Genomic DNA, 20,559 nt, shown 5'->3' with positions numbered 1-20,559 from the left:
AGGACTCCCTGACCATCACATCACACCACCTCCTCTGAAGTCAATTCTGGCTCCCCATCATACACCAGAACACACTTCCCAGACAGCACACCACCTTCCTTCCCGCTTTATTGACTGGATCCACCCAGTTTTGAAAAAAAAAATTATTATTTTTCAAGTCAGCACTCCCACCATATGTGGCATTTATTTCCAGAGGAGGCCGGCTCTGGGTTTCCGTGGACAGATGTTGCTTTGTGCCTGCCTGACACGGCTGGCGGCCGGCGTACAGCTGCCCCGAGCAGGTGGCCAAGGACGGAGTCCACTTCTGGCCCGGCATCAAGAGGGACAATTTATGTGGAGCTCTGGCCCCGGGGACCCTCTGCTCATTCCTCCACAGCCAGGGACCCCTACTCACACACACAAACTCAGTACACAATTAAGACGTTCAAAGGAGGCTAAGAGGGAGACACAGAAAGCTAGGATACCTCCCCCCTCAACACATCCCAATTTCCAGCCAGGCGCAGCTAAGCTAAGAGAAGGCCGTGGGGAGTGGAGAGAAGTCACTGACCCCTTCTATCAGCCATCTGTGAGCTCCTGCCAGACCTAGCTAGCGCGAAGTGGAGGATAAAGGAGGTCCAGACAGATGGCAAAGCGCTTTGGGAAGGAGGGCTCCGTAGGAATGCGAGGGCCGATGCGAGGCCCACTTTGGGGTGCGTTTTGTTATCTCCTCGGCTACAAACCCCCCTCCTTTCGGCACCCACCCGCAATCTCAGACTGAAAGAAGGGCAAAAAACAGTCGGGGGAGGCGGGGGAGAAGACCCCACTCTCCGCCACTTATCTCTCTCATTTGAAAGTCAGAGCACTGCACTGCAACTAAAGTGCGTGTGTGCGGAGGGGGCGGGAGACTGGCACAACCGAATCTAAAAATACTCGATAAAAATGCTAATCCCGAAGGCAAAGAGAGAACGAAGAAGGAATCTGTCAATCACGAGGCTCCCGCTCCTCACCCACAGCCCCAGCTGTACGGACTGCATTCCTGTCGAGAAGGAAAGAAGTGGGGGGACAGGAATGAAGAAAAGAAAGGGAGAAACACCACCACCTCTCCGAGCGCGGGCCGCGGGGGCGGGAGGCGGCGGCGGAGGAGGGGCTCGGGCCCGCGGAGCCGAACAAAGCGGGCCTCAAGTTCTATCCCGCAGCTCCCCGGGGTGTGGGGGGGCCATCCTGCAGCACCCCCTTTCCCGGAGGTGAAAAGCCAATGCGGGGTCTGGGAGAGCGAGTGCCGCGTGGAAGTCCCAGGCTCTGAATCTTTGCAATTCTAGAAAAGGTTTTGTTTGGGGTCCCCCTCACCCGCTTCCTGCCTGCGTTCCCACCCCTCGTATATACACACACACGCACACAATCCCTCCTGCTCCAATCCCACCAGGCCGGCCCCGCCACGCTATGCGGCTGGGCGGGCGCGCCCCAAGGTCCCTCCAGCCCCCACCTGGGGATGGTGATGCACTTGGTGTTGACGTTCTGCGTGGTGATGGCTTTCTCCAGCTCGTCCAGCTGCCCCGTCTTCTTGAGCTTCTTGACCAAACTCTTGACTGCCTTCTCGCACCACTTCTCCTCCTGCCCGTTCTGCTCGCCCTTTTTCCAGCCCAGCAGGCGCTTCACGATCGGGGGAGTGAAAGGCAGGATGGACGACATGGTTGGGGAGGGCGCGCGAGCTGCGAGGAGCGCCCCCGGCGGGGCTGGGCGCGGCGGGACGCCGGGGGCGCAGCGAGGAGCTCAGCCCGGGCCGGCCGCGGCCGCCCAAACTTCGCTTCAACTTTCGGCGAACTTGCTGGTTCTCCGGGCCCGGCCGCGGCGCTGCAGCCGGCGGGGCTCGGCGCGCGGCCCTGCGCCCCGGGCGTCTCCCACGGCGGGGAGAAGGACGGCGGGGCGGCGGGCAGGCAGTAGCGAAGCGGGATCGGGAAGGCCAGGGACGCGGGGCGGAGGCGGCGGCCGCGGGGACCGGAGTGGCAGAAGAAAGTTTGGGTTTCCGCACGGGGTGGCTGTTTGGGTGCCGCCTCCAGGAAGGAAAGTCCAACCCCCAGCCAAACTTTGCTCGCCTCGCTCGCTTTGATGCGCAGATCCCTCCGCCTCGGCAGCCTCGCCTCCCCGCTGCCCTCCTCCTTCCCAGCTCGCTCGCTAGCTGGGCCGGCCCGGGGCGTGCGCCGCGCTCCTACTCCCGCCCGCTCCCAGTCTGTGTTTCATGCAAATCCGCGTGCAGCCTCCTTTCCAAGCGCTGTCACCGCCCCCTTGCCGCTGGGGCTCCCCGCCTCCTCCCCCGCGCCCTGCCGCCTCCTCCTGCGGGCGCCTTGCCCGCGCCCCCCCACTCCGCCTCCGGGAGGGCTCCTGGCCTTCCCCCCGCCCGACGCGGAGCACTCCCACGTGGGCGACCTGGGACAGCGGCCGCCAGGGCTGGAGCGCGCAGGACCCCGCGCGGCCCCGACCTGAAGTCCAGCGGACGCCGGGAGGAAGTCGTGGGAACGGAGCGGCGAGAAGGGCCCCTGGCGGGAGGGCCGGGCTCGGGTCGTGGCGTCCGCTCTCGGAACCCACACTCAGGAAACTCAGCTGGAGTGGCGGGCCCGAGGGTTAGACTCGCACGAACGGACGAGAGCGGGCTGGCCACAGGCAGGCGGTGCGCTCCTGGGAGGACCCCGGCTCGAGGGAGGATTCGCGGAAGGTTGAGGCCCAGGAAGTCGGGGCGCGCACCACGACGCTGGCGCGCGGATCCCGGTCAGGGGCCGTGGCGGCGCCGGGGACTCGGGGGTCTGTTTTTATTCTCGCACCAGTGTGACCGTTCCAGTTTAGAGCCCCCGGGATTAGGGATTAGGGAGAGGCTCCCAGAAGTGCCGATTTGGGGACCCCAGTGACTCCCCGGATAATAGCTGGAGTCAGGGGTCCCTTGGGCCTTTGGGAATCAAGTGCCCCGCAGAAAATGGGCCTCAGAGTCATTCGTTAAGCTCAGGAAGAAATGAATGGGGAGCCTTAGAACTTATCTGTAGAGGAAAAGTTTCATTACAGGATGCTGGAATCCTATGGGAAACAAAGTATCCGAAATTCAACAGCCAGTAAATAGGAGAGAGAGTTTTGTTTTCAAAGCTGTGAACTCGCAAGAAGTGGAGCAAAAGGGCAGTCTTTGGGGACCTTATATATTCCACGTTAGCTTCGGTGGGAAGCAAAGGAACACCAGGATATCGGGGGTGCTCTGGGGCTTTTCTCTCCGCCAGCACAATTCAGGGGCGTCTACCCACAGACCGCTCACTCTGCGGTAGTCAGCAGTTACCCCAGGCCCCCAGGGCCTTTCTCCTGCAGCCCCTCCCCTACCAGACCTCTTAGCCTTTGTTTGTTTTTAACAGCAGGAAACTCCCTTGGTGAGAAAGAAGTGATCCGCAAACCCTCTAGCGGGTGGGGAGTTACAGAGCCCTGTGAGGTGTGGCCTAATCCACAAGTCAGCCCAGAAGCTGCAGGGGTCCCTGCCTGGAAGGAGAGAAAGAGCTCTGGCAAGCCTGTCAGCTGCTGGGGCTGAGCCCAGGGTTCCCCTCCTAATTCCCTGCCTGCTTGGACCTTAAAGGAGAGTCCCCTGAACCCCAAATGGGGCTTAATGACCTGCTCCCCACTCCTGGCCGGTGCTCGGAACTAACCAGCAGCCACTATAATCTGGTTTCATTCCCTTCCTCTGGCTCTCATGGAAAAAGAGAAGGGAGGAAGGCAATAGACTTTTATCGATGGCTTTCTTCATTCCAGGTAGAATGAAGAAAGTGCTGCCCTCTGATTTCATCTTCACAGTGACTCTTGAACTAGATGTCCCTGATCTCCCATTTACAGCTGAAGTACCTGAGGCCCAGAGATTATAATACTGGAGAGCTCTAGCTGCAGAGTTAGGATACAAACCAGTGATTTCTGAGGCCTCAGCCCACACTGCACCCAGCTAGCTGCCTTCTAGAGTTGCAGAGGTAGAAGGTGACATCCCAGATGGAGCTCTGCAAAACCAAAGTTCTTTACACAGGTGCACTATTGTGATACTAGAAGAAATGTTTGCTCACCTGGAAAATGGGCTAGAGATAGCTTTCCTCGCAGTCTGTTAGGGTGGTTGTGGGAGTCCGACGTGAAAAGCTTCGCCAACCATCAATACTCTAAAGGAATAGAGCCACACCTTGGGGCCGCTGTTAGTGCCATGGAGAAGGGTGCAAAGTGGGGAGCAGGGTTCAGTTAGACATGCACATCTACAGAGCACCTCCGTGTGCCGTCCTACTCATTTCTGAAAATGCTGAAATGAAAGACTAAGTGCCCTAGCCTCACAACCTAAAGAAGCACCAAGGGGTAGGAAGTGTGTGCCTGTGAGAAACGGGCCCTTGTGTAAACCATTCATATTAACCTGAACATTGCATCAGGCAGGTCCCACTGTTGAGAGGCATCCGGCAAAAAGACCTCAAGCTTCATCAATGACTGACCTGGCTTTTAGTCTTGGCTCTCCCTACTTAGCCCTTCACCCCACCAAGCATCTATTCTCTCAGCTGTAAGAATGAAGCACACAGTTCTTATCCTTCAGTGCAGAAGCCATGTGTGGTGAAGTGTAATGTACACTATGAAGGTGAGGAGCCTAAGAGAGATCTGAGTTTTGCAGGTAGTGGAAGGGCCTGGCATGTCCCCGAGCCTCTGAATCATGACGTGTGAAGGGCCCCCCGGTCAGCCTTCTCGTTTTCCTGAAAGGAGGCAGTGACTAGTCAGCAGTCAGTGTGGCTGAAGCTTGCTGTCCTGCATTTTCTTTGCTGGTCTCTGTGGGACAGCTGCTGCATGCAGAAAACAGGGCTGGCTCCACGTGTGAGGCCAGCAAGTGCCTTGTCTGGGCGTTTCTCCTCTGGCCTCAGTTTCTCCACTAGAAGAGTTACAGAAATCAGTCCAGTTTCATAAAACAGTGAGGAGGGCTAAGGAGCAGATTCCTCTGGGTGCCCGAGAACCCCATGTACTCCCTGACTTTGGCAGGTGAGTGGGTGGGCGGCTCTGGGTGGAGAGGAACTCTGCTCTAGTGCCTGTGCTCCTGGGGCCCGGCCAGGCCAGCTTCTGCAGAGGCTGTCCTTGGAAAGGAAACATCAGCCCAGTTAATTTTTCATCGAGTTAAGCACGAAGTTCAAGAGAGGTGGGATGGGGCCGGAGGCAGCGCCTCTGTTTTTCTGGGAATAGTTAGTCCTATGGGGGAGGAGCCTCACAAGCAGATTCGCCAAAAGATTTTCATGTGTTTGGCATGGCTCCCGGGTGAAACACTGGAAAGAAACAAACACCTGCCTTCAATTCTGATGATTTTTCTGTTAGCTAAAGGGCGTTCAATCAGTAAGGGGTAAATCTTGAAAGAGCAAGAAAATTGTTCCTGTGTTCATTTTACACAGACATAAAGTGACATCTGGTGAAGGCAGGTGATTCACAACCTGGAGATGAGTCAGGATCTAGTGAGGACTAGAACTTTCAGCAGAATGCCCTCACCTGAGAGGGAGCCTCTGTGTGCAGCTAGCCCTCTTTCTTTAGCACTTAACACGTGTGAGTTCTCTTTGTGGTACCAAATGGACCTGAGTTAAAATGTCTAGTCTCCTCTTTCCAGCTGTGTGACTTGAGGCGAGTCCCTTAACTCTGTGCATCAGTTTCCTTATAGAATGGGAATAATAATAATCTACCTCTTCAGATTGCTGTAAGGAAGCAAATAACACATGCAGAGAGCTTTCTACAAGCACTCAGAACATTTTCAATACACTTGGATATAGTTGGTGCTCAGTGTAGAGTACTATGCACAAATTAGAAGCAATGAGTTCTGTGTACAGGAGAAAAAATGGCTGTATCTTAAAAACAGTTCAAGGTGAAGATAGCAACACAGAAAATAAAAGAAATAATGCTGTGTTACTTGTGTAAAAAGTTACATTGGCACAAAACAACTATATATTTTGAAAGAAGTCATATAAACAAAAAGATACATACTGAATCACTTCACACCCTTTAGGATGGCTACTCTTAAAAAGGAGAAAATAGTAAGTGCAGGTGAGGATATGGAGAAATTAGGACCCTTGGGCAGTGTTGTGGAAAACGGTATGGTGGTTCCTCACAAAAGTAAACATGGAATTACCAATTCATCCAGCGATTTCACTTCTGAGTGTATACCCCAAAAGAAGTGAAAGCAGAGATTCCACAGATATTTGTACAGCCATGTCCATAGCAGCATTATGTGATAGTCAAGAGGTGGATGTAACTTTAGTGTCTATTGATGGATGAATGCATTAACAAAATATGGTCTATACGTATAATAGAATATTATTCAGCCTTAAAAACGAAAGAACCCCTGTCACATGCTACAGTGAGCATGGACCTTGAAGACCCTGTGCTAGGTGAAATAAGCCAGTCACAAAAGGACAAACACCATATGATTCCATTTACACTAAGTATGTAGAACTGTCAAATTCTTTGAGACAGAAAGTAGAATGGTGGTTGCCAGGGGCTGGGGGAGGAAGGGAATTAATGGGTACAGCATTTGAGATGGGAGATGAAAAAATTTTGGAAATGGATGGTAATGATGATTGTACAACCATGTCACAGAACTGTATACTTCAAAATGGTTAAAATGATATTTTGTTACCTATATTTTATCATAATTAAAAAATAGAAAAAATACACATTGAACACAATAGAATAGGTGTTTGAGGGTAAGCGTATAGGAATTGGAGGGGAGACTAGAGGGGGAAAATAAATACATCCATGGGTCTGTAACGATGAAGTACTTCGTGGTGCCGAGGAATCTGTTAACCTCACTCTCTGCACGTAAGCTGCAATAGTACAATGTACTCAGCACAGGGTAGTCAGTAGCCTGACTATTCTCTAGTTCGCTCAAAAGTCAGTCTTTGGGACTTCCCTGATGGTCCAGTGGTTAAGACTCCACAGTGCAGAGGGCGCCAATTCCCTGGTCAGGGAGCTAAGATCTTGCATGGCACATCCAGTCAGTCAATCAGTAAAAAGACAAAACATCTAAACCACCACAAAATAAACCAGGACAGAGCCTTTGCTTCCCAGCACCTTCCAACCAGTGATGGTGCTTTCTCATAATTGGAGAACCCAGTCAAAATTATTTAAAATGCCTGCCCCAGGGCCACCCCTAGGAACCCGCAGCTCGGACATTGCCCCCACCTGACAGCTGAGGGTGCGGGGACCAATATCCTTTGCAGGTCTGCTCTAGGCCAGGCTCTGGGCAGAGACTTCTAGGATAGCATCTTGTTTGAAATTCTCAGTCCCCAAAAATGGTTCCTGTTGTTGCTGAGGACGGACCACAGACTGAAGAATTTAAGTTGCTATTGTCCAAACTGGATGGCTGACCCCTGACTGCCAGCCCAGCATGGACCCTCTGTCTCCAGAGCCCCCAGAGTAAGGTTCCTAGGGTTGATTACAGACAGTCCCTGGGAGAAGGGAGCTGGAACAGAAGGAGCTGGGTGTAGGGAAGTGGAGTGTAGGATTTGGGTGTTGGGTCCGAGGAAGATAAGGTGAGAGGCCAGGTCTGACAGGAGGAGATTTGGGGTGGGGGACTGGACTCGGGGGTAGGCATTGCTACCCGCCGCTGGGTACAGACTGAGGCACAGGGCCAGGGCTTCGAAGGAGGACAGGATGGGCCTGTGGGCAGGCGGCTGGAGCCCAGGGCAGGGTTCACAGAGCTCTTTTCCTGAAGAAGCTCCTTCCCAGTGTCCAGAAATGGTAGGCCTGGGAGTCGGGCCAGGAGAGGATCCTGGTAGGTGTACAGTTGTGTGTGTGTGTGTGTGTGTGTGTGTGTGTGTACCTGATTATACCACCTGTGTACGTGCTGGTGTGTTGATCACTCTGTGTTTACACAGGTGTTGTTGAGATTCAGGTGTGTGTGTGCTGAATGTCTCTGTCCACCCATGCCTCTGAGATCTGTCTTGTTCAGATCACATTATTTCACAGAGCCCAGGCCCATATGTTTAAGTGAAATGGATATGTGTGGTGTGACTTTTCCCCCTGGGTTCATGTGTTTCTGTGTCTTTGTCTTTGTACCGTGTATGAGTGTATATTTGCAGAGGTCACTATGTTTTCTCTTTCCTATTTTCTGGGATAATAAGAGTCACAAATGTGGCCTTGGCTCAGGCCCAGGATTTCCCTCAGTCCAGAGTTCAGTTTACAATGTGGCCCTAAAGCAGCAATGGTTGGCTCATATAATTGCATTTATTTTTAAAAGCACAGGTGCATATGAACAACCAGCAAGGAGTGGTGTGCTGAAATAAAAATACAGTTCTAGAAGAGCAGTGAGACTGTATGCCCTTAAATTACTTTTTAATATATTGGCAAGCTATTTTTACACTATAAGTGAATGGAAGATACTATATCAAAGTTACACCTCAATTTAAACAAAGATTTTAAAGAAAGACAGCAATGTGCAGGGTGAAAGCACAGTTGGGTTTATCCAGGGCAGGGAATGTGGACCCTGGAGGGAATGAGGCAGGGGTGGTTTGGACTGTCTGCTCCGGTCTAAGAGTGTGACTGATGCTTGGGGCAGTGGTAGGGTGGTCTGTTAGTGCTTTTGTGTAGTCAAACATGGGCCATGTTAAAAGAGAAACAGAGTCCTCATTTCTCAAAACAACACACATATATCTAGAATATTCTGTCCCTTAGATACACCCCAGCATCTGGAAACAAACCTCCTGCGGTTGACTCAGACCTTGAAGGAATAAAACGGGAAAAGCTGTCCCTCTCCCAAGCAATTCAGTCTGACCAGAGGGAGGGACACCAGCTTCAAGACATGAGTTAGGCTGCTGTTGCTGTTTTAAAGCCCACATACTCTAGGATTCCATTTCTCTGAACTGCCCAGAATAGGCCAATCTACAGTGGCAGAGGTAGATCACAGGTTGCTGGGGGCCTGGTAGAGGGTGGGGTGGGAGTGCCTTCCAAGGGGTCCAGAGTTTCTTTCTGGGGGAATGAAAATATTCTAAAGTTGACTATTGTGATGGTTGCACAGCTCTTTGAATATATTAAACCCCACTGGCTCATTCATTTCTAAGTGGGTGAATGGTATAAGTGAATTACAGCTCAATAAAGACGTCTTTAAAAGTAATAATAAAGGCTAACACATACTGACGTCTCACGAATGCTAGGCCTTGCTCTCAGTGCTTCACATGAATGAGATTAACTCATTTAGTTTCTGCAGCTGCCTGTGGCTGGTGTCATTACCCTCCTCTTTCCAGAAGAGGACACTGAGACATGATGAGGTGACATTCAGAAACTGGCCTTGCTCGGACAAGCCACGATACCTGCTGGACAGTCCTTGTTCTTAACCATGATGAGGACAAACAATGACCACAGACTAGAGATAATCACACAGCAACCCCCTGATTTGTCACTCAATATATCATGAACATCTTTTTCTATTACTCCACTATTTTGAATGCATGTGGAGCAGCCTGTCACATGGGTCTATCATAATGTATGAAGCCAGTTTTCCCCAAGTGGACATTTAAGTAGCTCCCAGTTTTATTCAGCATTATAAAAGTGATGCTGTAAACACTTTTGTACATATGCATTTGTGTGTCTCTCTGATTATTTTCTTACAGTAGGTCCCTAGAAGGAGAATGGCTACTTATGGAGTCATTACCAAATGGCCCCCTGAAACGCTACTGTACCAGCTTATCCTCATCCTAACAGCTTTATAAAGTGAGACTGAATCTGGGGCACAATTTTTCTTGTCATCTGACTTAGTCATCAATAGCTCCACTCAAGAGAGCTTCAGCTTTTGCTGTGACATTTTTTGTTTTCTTCTGAAATCAAAAAGTGAAAAAGGGTCTCTACTGAAAGATCTCCGAGTACAGGGCAGAGGAATCACAGGGCGGTGTTATTGGCAGGCAATACGAGGAAACGCTTTTCAATCTTTTCCCCCTGCCCTCCCATAGGTGCTGGTGTTCCCCGGGGCCAGGCACTTGCTTCTTTCCTTTGACTTCTCTCCCTGTGTAACCCTGATGTTGGAAAAGACCCTGATTCTGGGAAAGACTGAAGGCAAAAGGAGAAGGGGACAGGAAGGGATGAGATGGTAGATAGCATCACTCACTCAATGGACATGAGTTTGAGCAAACTCTGGGAAGTAGTGGAGGACAGGAGTGGTGTCCTGCAGTCCATGGGGTCTCAAAGAGAGGGACATGACTTAGCAACTAAACAAAAACAACAATCCTGGGTGATCTTATTCTGCTTGAGTCTTGCCTGATCTTTAAAAACTGGCCCCAAAATCTAAATATCCAACCCAACCCCTCTCCTGAGCTCAAGTCTCAAACTGTCACCTGGAATTAGAGGCCCACAGTCATCTCAAGTTCATGTTCAGAACTGAGCTCGTCAGCTTCCTCCGTGAACCTGCTTCTCAGCCCTCCGTCCTCAGGGGCATCACCATTGTCTCCAATCACCCAGGAACTCCTCCCCTCTTTCACCCCTATATCCAATCTGCCACCAGACCCTATAGGATCTGCCTCCCATCACCCAGCCTCCATCCTAATTCAGGCCCCTATCACTGCCCACCACCAATTATTACAATAATTTTCTAATTGTCTTCCTTCTCTACTTGCAGCCAGAGTGAGCATTGCAGAAGTGTAAATTGCATCTACATTTCCCTGCTTTGTAAACAAATGCTTTCGGTAATTTACAAAGAATGCTTTCAATTGTCTATAGCAGTGCTGTCCAGTAGAAATATATGCGAGTGACCTATGTAATTTTAAATGTTATTGAGGCTATGTTATTTTTTAAAAAGGAAAAATAAACAGGTGAAGTTAATGTATTTGATGTAACCCAACACAGGGCTTGGTGGTAAAGAATCTGCCTGAAATGCAGGAGACACAGAAGATGGGGGTTCAATCTCCAGGTCAGGAAGATCCCCTGGAGGAGGAAATGACAATCCACTCTAGTATTCTTGCCTGGGAAATCCCATGGACAGAGGAGCCCCAGTGGGCTGTAGTCCATGGGGTGGCAAAGAGTTTAACATGACTGAAGCGACGTAGCATGCACGCAACCCAGCATATCCAGTATATCATTTTAACATGTAAACACTATAAAAATTATCTCTATATTCTTTTTTTGTGTGCAGTGTTTGAAATCTGTTGTGTGCTTTATGCTTGCATCTCAGTTTGGACTGGTCACATTTCAAGCACTCAGTAGCCATGTGTGGCTCCCCTGTTGGACAGCACACTTCTAGAGAACAGAATCCACTTCATATGGAGTGAAGGCGCTGAGTGATGGGGCCAGTCTGTCTGCAGCCTCAACTCGCTTGCTTCACCCACATCACATCCTTTCTCCAGGCACATCACAAACATCCCTGGGCCTTTCCACCACAGTGTCTTTGCTTACACCACTCCTTCTTGACTTTGGTGTCCTCTCCATCCCTCCCATCTCCACATCCCACCCCTTCAACTAGCTGAACACTCCTTCCATCCAAGTCTAGGTTGGAGCAGCACCCACTTCATGAAGCCTTTCCTCCTCTATCCTGTTCAGACCTCTATGCTCATACTTAGGGCTTATTCATGCATTTATCTGTTTATTTATTAAAGGTTATTGTTAAAATATTGTGGAAAAGTTATTGTGGTTTTGGACCGTGAATTTTAAGTTATTATGGGTCAGACACATCTTTATGAATCAAAACAGAAACCATTACAAGCAACACATTTTCGCCAATGAGAAATAAGTTGATTTATTCCTGTAGTATAAAAATCCCTGCTTCGGAATTCAGTGAACTCTTGGAGAGCATTTTCTGCCTCCTGCTGGTTGCGGAAGCGTTTTCCCTGCAGAAAGTTACCGAGATACTTGAAGAAGTGGTAGTCGGTTGGCAAGAGGTCGGGTGAATATGGTGGATGAGGCAAAGCTTCATAGTCCATTTCATTCAACTTTGAAGCGTTGGTTGTGTGACATGCCATTGGACGTCGTTGTGGAGAAGAATTGGGCCATTTTTGTTGACCAGTGCTGGCTTCAGGCATTGCAGTTTTTGGTACATCTCATAGATTTGCTGAGCATACGTCTCAGAAGTAATGGTTTCACTGGCATTCAGAAAGCTGTAGTGGATCAGACCGGCAGCAGACCACCATACAGTGACCATCACCTTTTTTTCAGTGCAAGTTTGGCTTTGGAAAGTACTTTGGAGCTTCTTCTTGGTCCAACTACTAAGCTGGTCATTGCCAGTTGTCATATAAAATCCACTTTTTGCCTCGCATCACGATCCATCAAGAAATGGTTTGTTGTTGTTGTGTAGAATAAGAGAAGATGACACTTAAGAATGACGATTTTTTTTTTTTTTTGATTTGTGGTCAGCTCGTGAGGCACCCACTCATCAAGCTTTTTCACCTTTCTAATTTGGACAGGGAGGCCTGGCGTGCTGCAGTCCATGGGGCCGCAAAGGTTCGGACACGACTGAGCGACTGAACTGAACTGAATTTGCTTCAAAGGCTGAACAACCAGAGAATGGTCGATGTTGTCACCTTCTGATGGCCAGCCACTGTGCTCCTCATCTTCAAGACTCTTGTCTCCTTTGCAAAACTTCTCGAACCACCACTGCACTGTACATCCATTAGCAGTTCCTGAGCCAAATGCGTTGTTGATGTTGTGAGTTGTCTCTGCTGCTTTACAAAACATTTTGAACTCAAATAAGAAAATTGCTAGAATTTGCTTTTTGTCTAATATCATTTACCTAGTCTAAAATAAATATAAACAGCAAATAATAAGTCATTAGCAAAAAAAAAAATGAAAGAAATGTGCATTAAAAGGATGTATAACATAATCACACTTATTTAAGAAAGTATCCCAATATCAAGCAGCAGATTTCAACAATTACTTTTGCACCCATCTTAATAATTAATTCATTATAGTAGATTTTAAACGCCTTGAAGATCAAAGACCTTGTCATATTTTTCTCACCCCAACACCTGTGCTTGAGCCCACTGAAAGTACTCAATAAAAGTTTGGTGATGAATTGAATGAATAGTCAGGCAATTGAGGCCCAGAAAGATTAAATGATGTGCCCATGGTCTCATAACTAAAATGTAGAATCCTGACTTAAACTGCAGACTCTCAGCCCCATGCTCGTTTGGCCACTGGGTCAGGGGATGTCAGAAGCCAATCTGTAGGGAATGCATGGGAGGATTTACGTGAAGATTGGCTTGAGGTGCTAATTGCTAAAATCCAGGCAACCTGGCCCACAATCCTGTAGTTCCTGGTATGGATTCATCTTCCATTGCACTGTATTTTACTGTCCCCGAACAATTACTAGGAAATGTCAGGGGCCAAAAGGAACATAGGAGCAGCATGCATTATCATCGTCAACTTCTGATCTGGACCAGCCCCACCCACAGATGAAAAGAATGGTTGTGACTTGCGGAGGAATTCTCTGTGAAGGGCTTGAAACCTGGTTAGGTGGCAGAAGAACTGACTGACTGGAGTGCTGGGGTTGGGAATGGTGGAGAGTTTGGTTCTATCAATGGACCTGCTCTAGCTTGTATTGTATTGTATTATTATTTACATCCCCAGTCTCAGTTTCCTCGTCTGTTAAAGGAAGGGATTGGAGTGGCCTTGGGTTTAAATACAAGACTCAAACACCCTTGTTTGCACGCATGGCAGACGTCATGGCAGAATGGCTTTCTGAGTTCTTTTCTGCCTTGGGATCCTTCTTTAAACTCTGCCACGGAGCTGCCGTTCCTCCAGTTGGAGCCTGTTTGCCTCTGTGCCTCTTCTAGCTCTGACCTTCTAATTCACTGATAAAGACGCATCCTCTGGTCTCTGGGAATCCCCTAACTCGATGCAAATGACTGTGGGAGGAAAACACCTCGACTCCTTGTCAGCTTCAATCAACAACTAAACTCTCGGGGCCCCTTCCTGCCAAGGCCGCCCAGGAGGCCCAGGAGAGAAGCCAAGGAGAGGGGGTGAAAGATGGAAAGGGCGTGCATTTGTCAGCCTGCTGGGCCCCATGCCTCAGCTTCCATCGTAGGCACCTTTGTTTAGGATGATGGGTGGAAAAAATGCCTCCAGAAGAGCCTGGCCTCCTGCCCTTGGGTAGCAGGTAGGTTAATTCAAGAGCCAGAAAAGACAAGTGCTGTTCCCATTGACTTGAATACACAGATCAGAACTCATCTGTCTAATTAACAGGTATGTCACCAAGTGTCTAGGATACTGCCTGACACAAAGCAGTCTTCCCATAAATATTTGATGGAATGAAGGAAAATAATGAGCGTACACAAACACTAACTATCCTACAGTTTAGCTAGCAAGGGTGGAGGTAAACTCCCGACCAGCATGGACTCATATTTCTACAGGTCGCTCTCTACTCCCCTCAGATTTTTCCAAGTGAGGCCACATTACCTTAATGTCTAAAACACACACAATTATACACTCCCTCTCAAACTCAAACCCCACTGGCCGTGGTTTTGCGGTGTGTCACAGCTTCATTAAGTGTATTTTTGCCTCCAATGTTATTTTTTAAGCAGAGCTGGTTTTAAGTAGGAAAGCATACCCATATCATGCATCTGCCTGGGGCTGCATCAGGAAACTCTAAAACCCCTTTATGGAACTGCGTCTTCTGTGAAGCTGTGGGTTCCAGACCCAGCGTTCTAGCCATTCAGTTCAGGGCTAGCAGTTGATCCTTCTGTGAGAAACTTGTCCGTAAAGGACAGTCAGCATCAGGGCTCAGTTAGCACCTGGGTAAGTGTGGGGATCCCAGACTTGGATACTTTTTTTTGAAGTCTTTATTGAACTTGTTACAATATTGCTTCTGATTTATGTTTTGGATTTTTGGTGGCAAGGCATATGGGATCTTAGTTCTCTGACTAGGGATTGAACCCTTACCCACTGCACTGGAAGGCAAAGTCTTAACCATTGGACCTCCAAAGAAGACCCTTGGACTCAGATATTAATTAGGAGAGGGAACAACATGTTTTAATTTTGCTGTCCCTTTAAGCTGGAGCTAAGGAGGGTGGATGAGACCACACACATTGTCCTCCTATGCCTCCTCCCCGTGCATGTGTGTGTAGGTGTGTGTGTGCACGTGTATGCCCCAGCTAGGCTGGCACAGACTCTCTGCCCACACCTCACACAGTACAGCTTAGACTTAGTTCTCTTTGGGAAGTGAGCATACATCATTCAATTCAGAATATGGGGGTTGAGCACCCACTATGTGTAAGACCCTCTTGGCAGATAGGGGAACCCAGGAGGCAGAGCAAGAAGGGGCTTAAGGCCACTGCAAAGCACCCTCCCCCTCCTGCCCCTCTTGCAGCCAAGGAGAAAAATTCAACTTTCTTGCATTCACGCAGGATTTTAAAAGCAGAATCTCTAGAAAAAGCTACTTGAGTTTAGCACACATGGATGGGAGGCACATTATCAAGTTTAGACTATTTTTGCCGGAATGTGGTATGTGGAGACTGAATCTCTCAGGGTGTCTCAGGGTCTCGTCCCAGCCCTGTCCTCATGCAAGGCAATGAGAAAAGGCCCCCAGGACAAGGACCACACCATGCAATAGCCACAGCCTCTCCAACCTAGGGCCCATCATTCTGAAGCTGGTAAAGAGGACGAAGGGGTTCCTGTGACCACACAGCCCGGGTACCACAGTCCAGAGTCCTGGAGAGAAGTCAAATGTAGTTCCCATGTTCCGTGGGACCAATATACTCCAGTCTGGGACTAGAAGCAGCACCTGAGAAACATTCTGCTGAAACCAGGATTTCTTGAACTAGGAGTCAAGGACTAAGGTTCCTTTCCCAGCATCTCCAGGAATTCTATTAAGACCTTATGTCCAAGGCTCCTCTGCAAATGCAAACCCCACTGTCCAAGGTTTATGATCCACTCCCCATCTACCTTGAGCACATCACAGAGCTCCTCTGAGATTCAGGCCCTCACTACAAAATGAGGTAATGAACTCACCTGACAGAGTAGATGTGAAGGCCTTCCCAGGTGGCACTAGTAGTAAAGAACCTGCCTGCCAATGCAAGAGAGATAAGAGACGCAGGTTCAATCCCTGGGTCAGGAAGATCCCCTGGAGGAAGGCGTGGCAACCCACTCCAGTATTCTTGCCCAGAGAATCCCATGGGCAGGGAAGCCTGGCAGGCTACAGTCCATAGGGTGGCAAACAGTCAGACACGACTGAACCGACTTAGCACACACACAGCACACACTTGGTGGTGGGCCAACATAAGCCAACTTTCAGCATCTTCTCTCTTTCCCACACTTGAGTACCTGGGACAGTCATAACAACAAAGGTGATTTGCCAGGCACTGTATCCTCATTTACATAACAGCTCCTGAGCCCCTCCCTCCCCTGATCCCAGGGTCTTCCTGTGAAAGAACCAGCTCCAGAAGCTGAAGGAGTTTAGTTAAACCAGATGTTGTGGCTCAGATCACGAATTTCTCACAGCAAAAATCAGATTTAAATTGAAGAAAGTAGGGAAAACCACTAGACCATTCAGGTATGACCTAAATCAAATCCCTTACGATTTTACAGTGGACGCAACAAATATTCAAGGGATTAGATTTGATAGACAATGTGCCTGAAGAACTATGGACGGAGGATTGCGACATTGTACAGGAGGTGCTGATCAATACCATCCCCAAGAAAAAGAAATGCAATAATGCAAAATGGTTGTCTGAGGAGGCCTTACAAATAGCTGAGAAAAGAAGAGAAGCTAAAGGCAAAGGAGATAAGGAAAGATATACCTTTTATGTCAAAGATATATATTTGAATGCAGAGTTCCAAAGAATAAAAAGGAGAAATAAGAAAGTCTTCCTCAGTGATCAATGCAAAGAAATAGAGGAAACAATAGAATGGGAAAGACTAGAGATCTCTCCAATAAAATTAGAGACACCAAGGGAACATTTCATGCAAAGATGGACACAATAAAGGACAGAAATGGTATGGACCTAACAGAAGCAGAAGATATTAAGAAGAGGTGGCACGAATAATCAGAACTATGCAAAAAAGATCTTCCTGACCCAGATAACCATGATCACTCACCTAGAGACAGACATCCTGGAGTGCAAAGTCAAGTGGGCCTTAGTAAGCATCACTACAAACAAATCTAGTGGAGGTGATGGAGTTCCAGTTGAGCTATTTCAAATCCTAAAAGATGATGCTGTGAAAGTGCTGCACTTAATATGTCAACAAATTTGGAAAACTCAGCAGTGGCCACAGGACTGGAAAAGGTCAGTTTTCATTTCAATCCCAAAGAAAAGCAATGCCAAAGAATGTTCATCTACCACACAATTACACACATCTCACATGCTAACAAAGTAATGCTCAAAATTCTCCAAGCAAGGCTTCAACAGTACGTGAACCTCCAGATGTTCAAGCTGGATTTAGAAAAGGCAGAGAAACTGGAGATCCAATTGCCAACATCCATTGGATCATAGAAAAAGCAAGAGAGTTCCAGAAAAACATCTACTTCTGCTTTATTGACTATGCCAGAACCTTTGACTGTGTGGAGCACAACAAACAGTGGAAAATTCTTAAAGAGATGGGACTACCAGGCCACCTTACCTGCCTCCTGAGAAATCTGTGTGCAGGTCAAGAAGTAACAGTTAGAACTGGACACGGAACAGCGGACTGGTTCCAAATTGGGAAAGGAGTACATCAAGGCTGTATATTGTCACTCTGCTTATTTAACTTATATGCAGAGTACATCATGACAAATGCTGAGCTGGATGAAGCACAAGCTAGAATCAAGATTGTCGGGAGAAACATCAATAACCTCAGATATGCAGATGACACCACCCTTATGGCAGAAAGTGAAGAGGAACTAAAGAGCCTCTTGATGATGTTGAAAGAGGAGAGTGAAAAAGTTGGCTTAAAAGTCAACATTCAAAAAACAAAGATCATGGAATCTGGTCCCACCACTTCATGGCAAATAGATAGGGAAACAATGGAAAAAGTGACATACTGTATTTTCTTGGGCTCCAAAATCACTTCAGATGGTGACTGCTTGCTCCTTGGAGGAAAACCTATGACCAACTTAGACAGCATATTAAAAAGCAGAGATATTACTTTGCCAACAAAGGTCTATCTAGTTAAAGCTATGATTTTTCCAGTAGTCATGTATGGATGTGAAAGTTGGACTATAAAGAAAGCTGAGCACCAAAGAATTGATGCTTTTGAACTGTGGTGTTGGAGAAGATTCTTGAGAGTCTCCCTTGGACTGCAAGGAGATCAAACCAGTCAATGGTAAAGGAAATCAGTCCTGAATATTCATTGGAAGGACTGATGCTGAAGCTGAAACTCCAAAACTTTGGCCACCTGATAAGAAGAACTGACTCACTGGAAAAGACCCTGATGCTGGGAAAGATTGAAGGCAAGAGGAAAAGGGGACAACAGAGGATGAGATGGTTGGATGGCATCACCGACTCGATGAACATGAGTTTGAGCTGGCTCCAGGAGTTGGTGATGGACAGGGAGGCCTGGCCTGCTGCAGTCCATGGGGTCTCGAAGAGTTGGACATGACTGAGTGACTGAATTGAACTGATTTCAGTTCAGTTTCACAAAAGGCCTGAGGATAAAGCAAAGCTTTCCTACCCTCTTCCCTTAAGAAGCTGGTGGGACTTCCCTGGCAGTCCAGTGGTTAAGATTCTGTGCTTCCAATGCAGGGGGCATGGGTTCGATTCCTGGTTGGGGAACAAAGATCCCACATGCTGCATGGCACAGCCAAAAGAAAAAAAAATGAATAAAATAACAATAAGAATAATAAAATATTTTTTTAAAGAAATAACTTGAAAAAAAGAAGAAGCTGGCAGGAAAAGGTGGACACGATGGGAGACAGGGTCCTGGGCCCTTGGAGCTCACTGGCCCTCTTCCCTGGGCACAGATTAGTGCTGCCCATCCTTCATGGGGCCCACAGGGTGTAGGACCAGGTGCAGAAGTGTTCCCCAGGCTTGAGATGGAGGGGGCATGCTCAAAAGAGTAGGTTTTGAATTCCACTGCTGCTGCTGCTGCTGCTGTGACCTAGGTCTAAAACTCTTTCCTCTTGCCCATTCATTTACCAGGTTAAGACGTGGTTCCAGTGTGAACTAATTTCCCCATCTGTGGAACACGCTATTGCAAATAACTTACTCATGAGTAATGCGGCCATGTTTGTGCAGAGTTTATTTAGATAAGAAAAACAACTCCAGGCCTCACGGGAGGGGCTGCTCAGCCGCTCAGAGCCAACCCGTTTCCTGGGCCTGCCAGGGAGGGTGAGGCCTTTAGGCTGCAGGAGGCTGGACTTGGAGGGCTGCCGAGAAGCCGGCCTGTCCCCAGATGCCTCCGGGCCCTGCACCAGGAGTGAAGGTGAGGGAAGGAGCAGAGCGGGTCGGGGAAGCAGAGCTGGGCGGTGAACACAGCTTAGTTGCTCCACAGTGTTCGGCCTTGGGTGAGATACTTCCACCCTCTTACCACTAGTCTCCCTGTCTTTGAAAAAAGGTGGGGTGCATCCACCTACAGAAGGGCTGTGGAGAGTACTCGGAAACTGCGGAGGGTAACGCACAGGTTACTTATTAACTGATGTCTGGATTAAGGCTGTGTTTTCAGGCCACACACACTCGTGGAACGGGCCCAATGCCAGGATTCAAAGGCCTGGGTCCAAGTTTCAAATCTGCCACCTCCCAGTCATGTGACCTCAAGTTTCTTCACCTCCCTGAGCCTCAGTATTCATCTCTGTGAAGCTGGTAATCCTGAAAGCTCCAGGTTGATTTGAAGGGAAAGACAGATATTTTTGTCCTATATGAACAAAGAATCTGAAAAAGAATGGATATACGTGTATAAGTAACTGAATCACTTTGCTATATACTTGAAACACACAACATCGTAAATCAACTATACTCCAACATAAAATAAGAATGTTTAATTTTTTTAAACACATTTCTTTTTTTTTTAATAGTCCTTATTGAATTTGTTATAATATTGTTTCAGTTTTTTGGCCATGAGGCATGTGGGATTTTAGCTCCATAGCCAGGGATTGAACCCACACCTCCTGTACTGGAAGGTGAAGTCTTAACCACTAGACCACCAGGAAAGTTCCCCAAATAACAATTTTTTAAAAAATAAGAAAATAAAAGTGTTTCGTTTGTGTACTGTAAAATGTACTAGTATGAGATGACCATGGTGGTAAGTTATTCAAAAGTTTATCCACGAGTCGATCCATCACCAAACGCTTACTGCACTGGACACGGAAGATACAGACACAGAGTCTAGCTGCAGAGAAGAAAAGGGGGGCTGCGTGAGAAGTCTATGGACAGTGCAGAGCAAGGCAGCAGAGGGGCAGACTGGCTTGGGCTGGAGGGGGAACCCACTACCGCCTTGCGGTTCACACAGCCCAGTGGCGCCTGTAACACTTTGTGAACGATACTTTCACTCAGTTTTCATGCTGTTTTTGTTTTTTAAAGCAGAATCCATTTTTCAAACAAAAAGTGTTAACAGAACTGCAAATCCTAACGCATGAAAGCAAATCTGTTCTGGCTGAAACAGGTAGGGGCCCAGAGCCGGGACTACCTGGCCCCACCCTGCAGCCCCTGCGTCCACTCACCCATCTGTCTCCTCAGTCCTGTTCCT

General features: G+C 48.2%; 1 protein-coding gene and 1 long non-coding RNA gene across 2 annotated transcripts in view; one reads left to right on the top strand and one right to left on the bottom strand.

The window, feature by feature from the left end:
• Window positions 1–2,177, bottom strand: part of SMAD3 (SMAD family member 3) — a 126,802-nt gene extending 124,625 nt beyond the window's left edge. Inside the window, exon 1 of the mRNA XM_005893291.3 lies at window positions 1,463–2,177. Coding sequence (XP_005893353.1) covers window positions 1,463–1,668 — 206 coding nt within the window. The 5' untranslated portion in view covers window positions 1,669–2,177. The remainder of the gene's footprint in view (window positions 1–1,462) is intronic.
• Window positions 2,178–2,336: 159 nt separating this feature from the next.
• Window positions 2,337–13,383, top strand: LOC138989367 (uncharacterized). The gene is made up of 3 exons (XR_011465558.1): window positions 2,337–2,775; window positions 2,833–4,600; window positions 12,372–13,383. It is a non-coding gene; the product is annotated as an uncharacterized lncRNA (long non-coding RNA).
• Window positions 13,384–20,559: the final 7,176 nt, after the last annotated feature.

This window comes from Bos mutus, chromosome 10 (assembly GCF_027580195.1).
Source record: "Bos mutus isolate GX-2022 chromosome 10, NWIPB_WYAK_1.1, whole genome shotgun sequence".
Classification (NCBI taxonomy): Eukaryota; Metazoa; Chordata; class Mammalia; order Artiodactyla; family Bovidae; genus Bos; species Bos mutus.
Note: the sequence above shows the minus strand (reverse complement) of the source record. Positions and strands in the feature narration are given on the sequence as shown.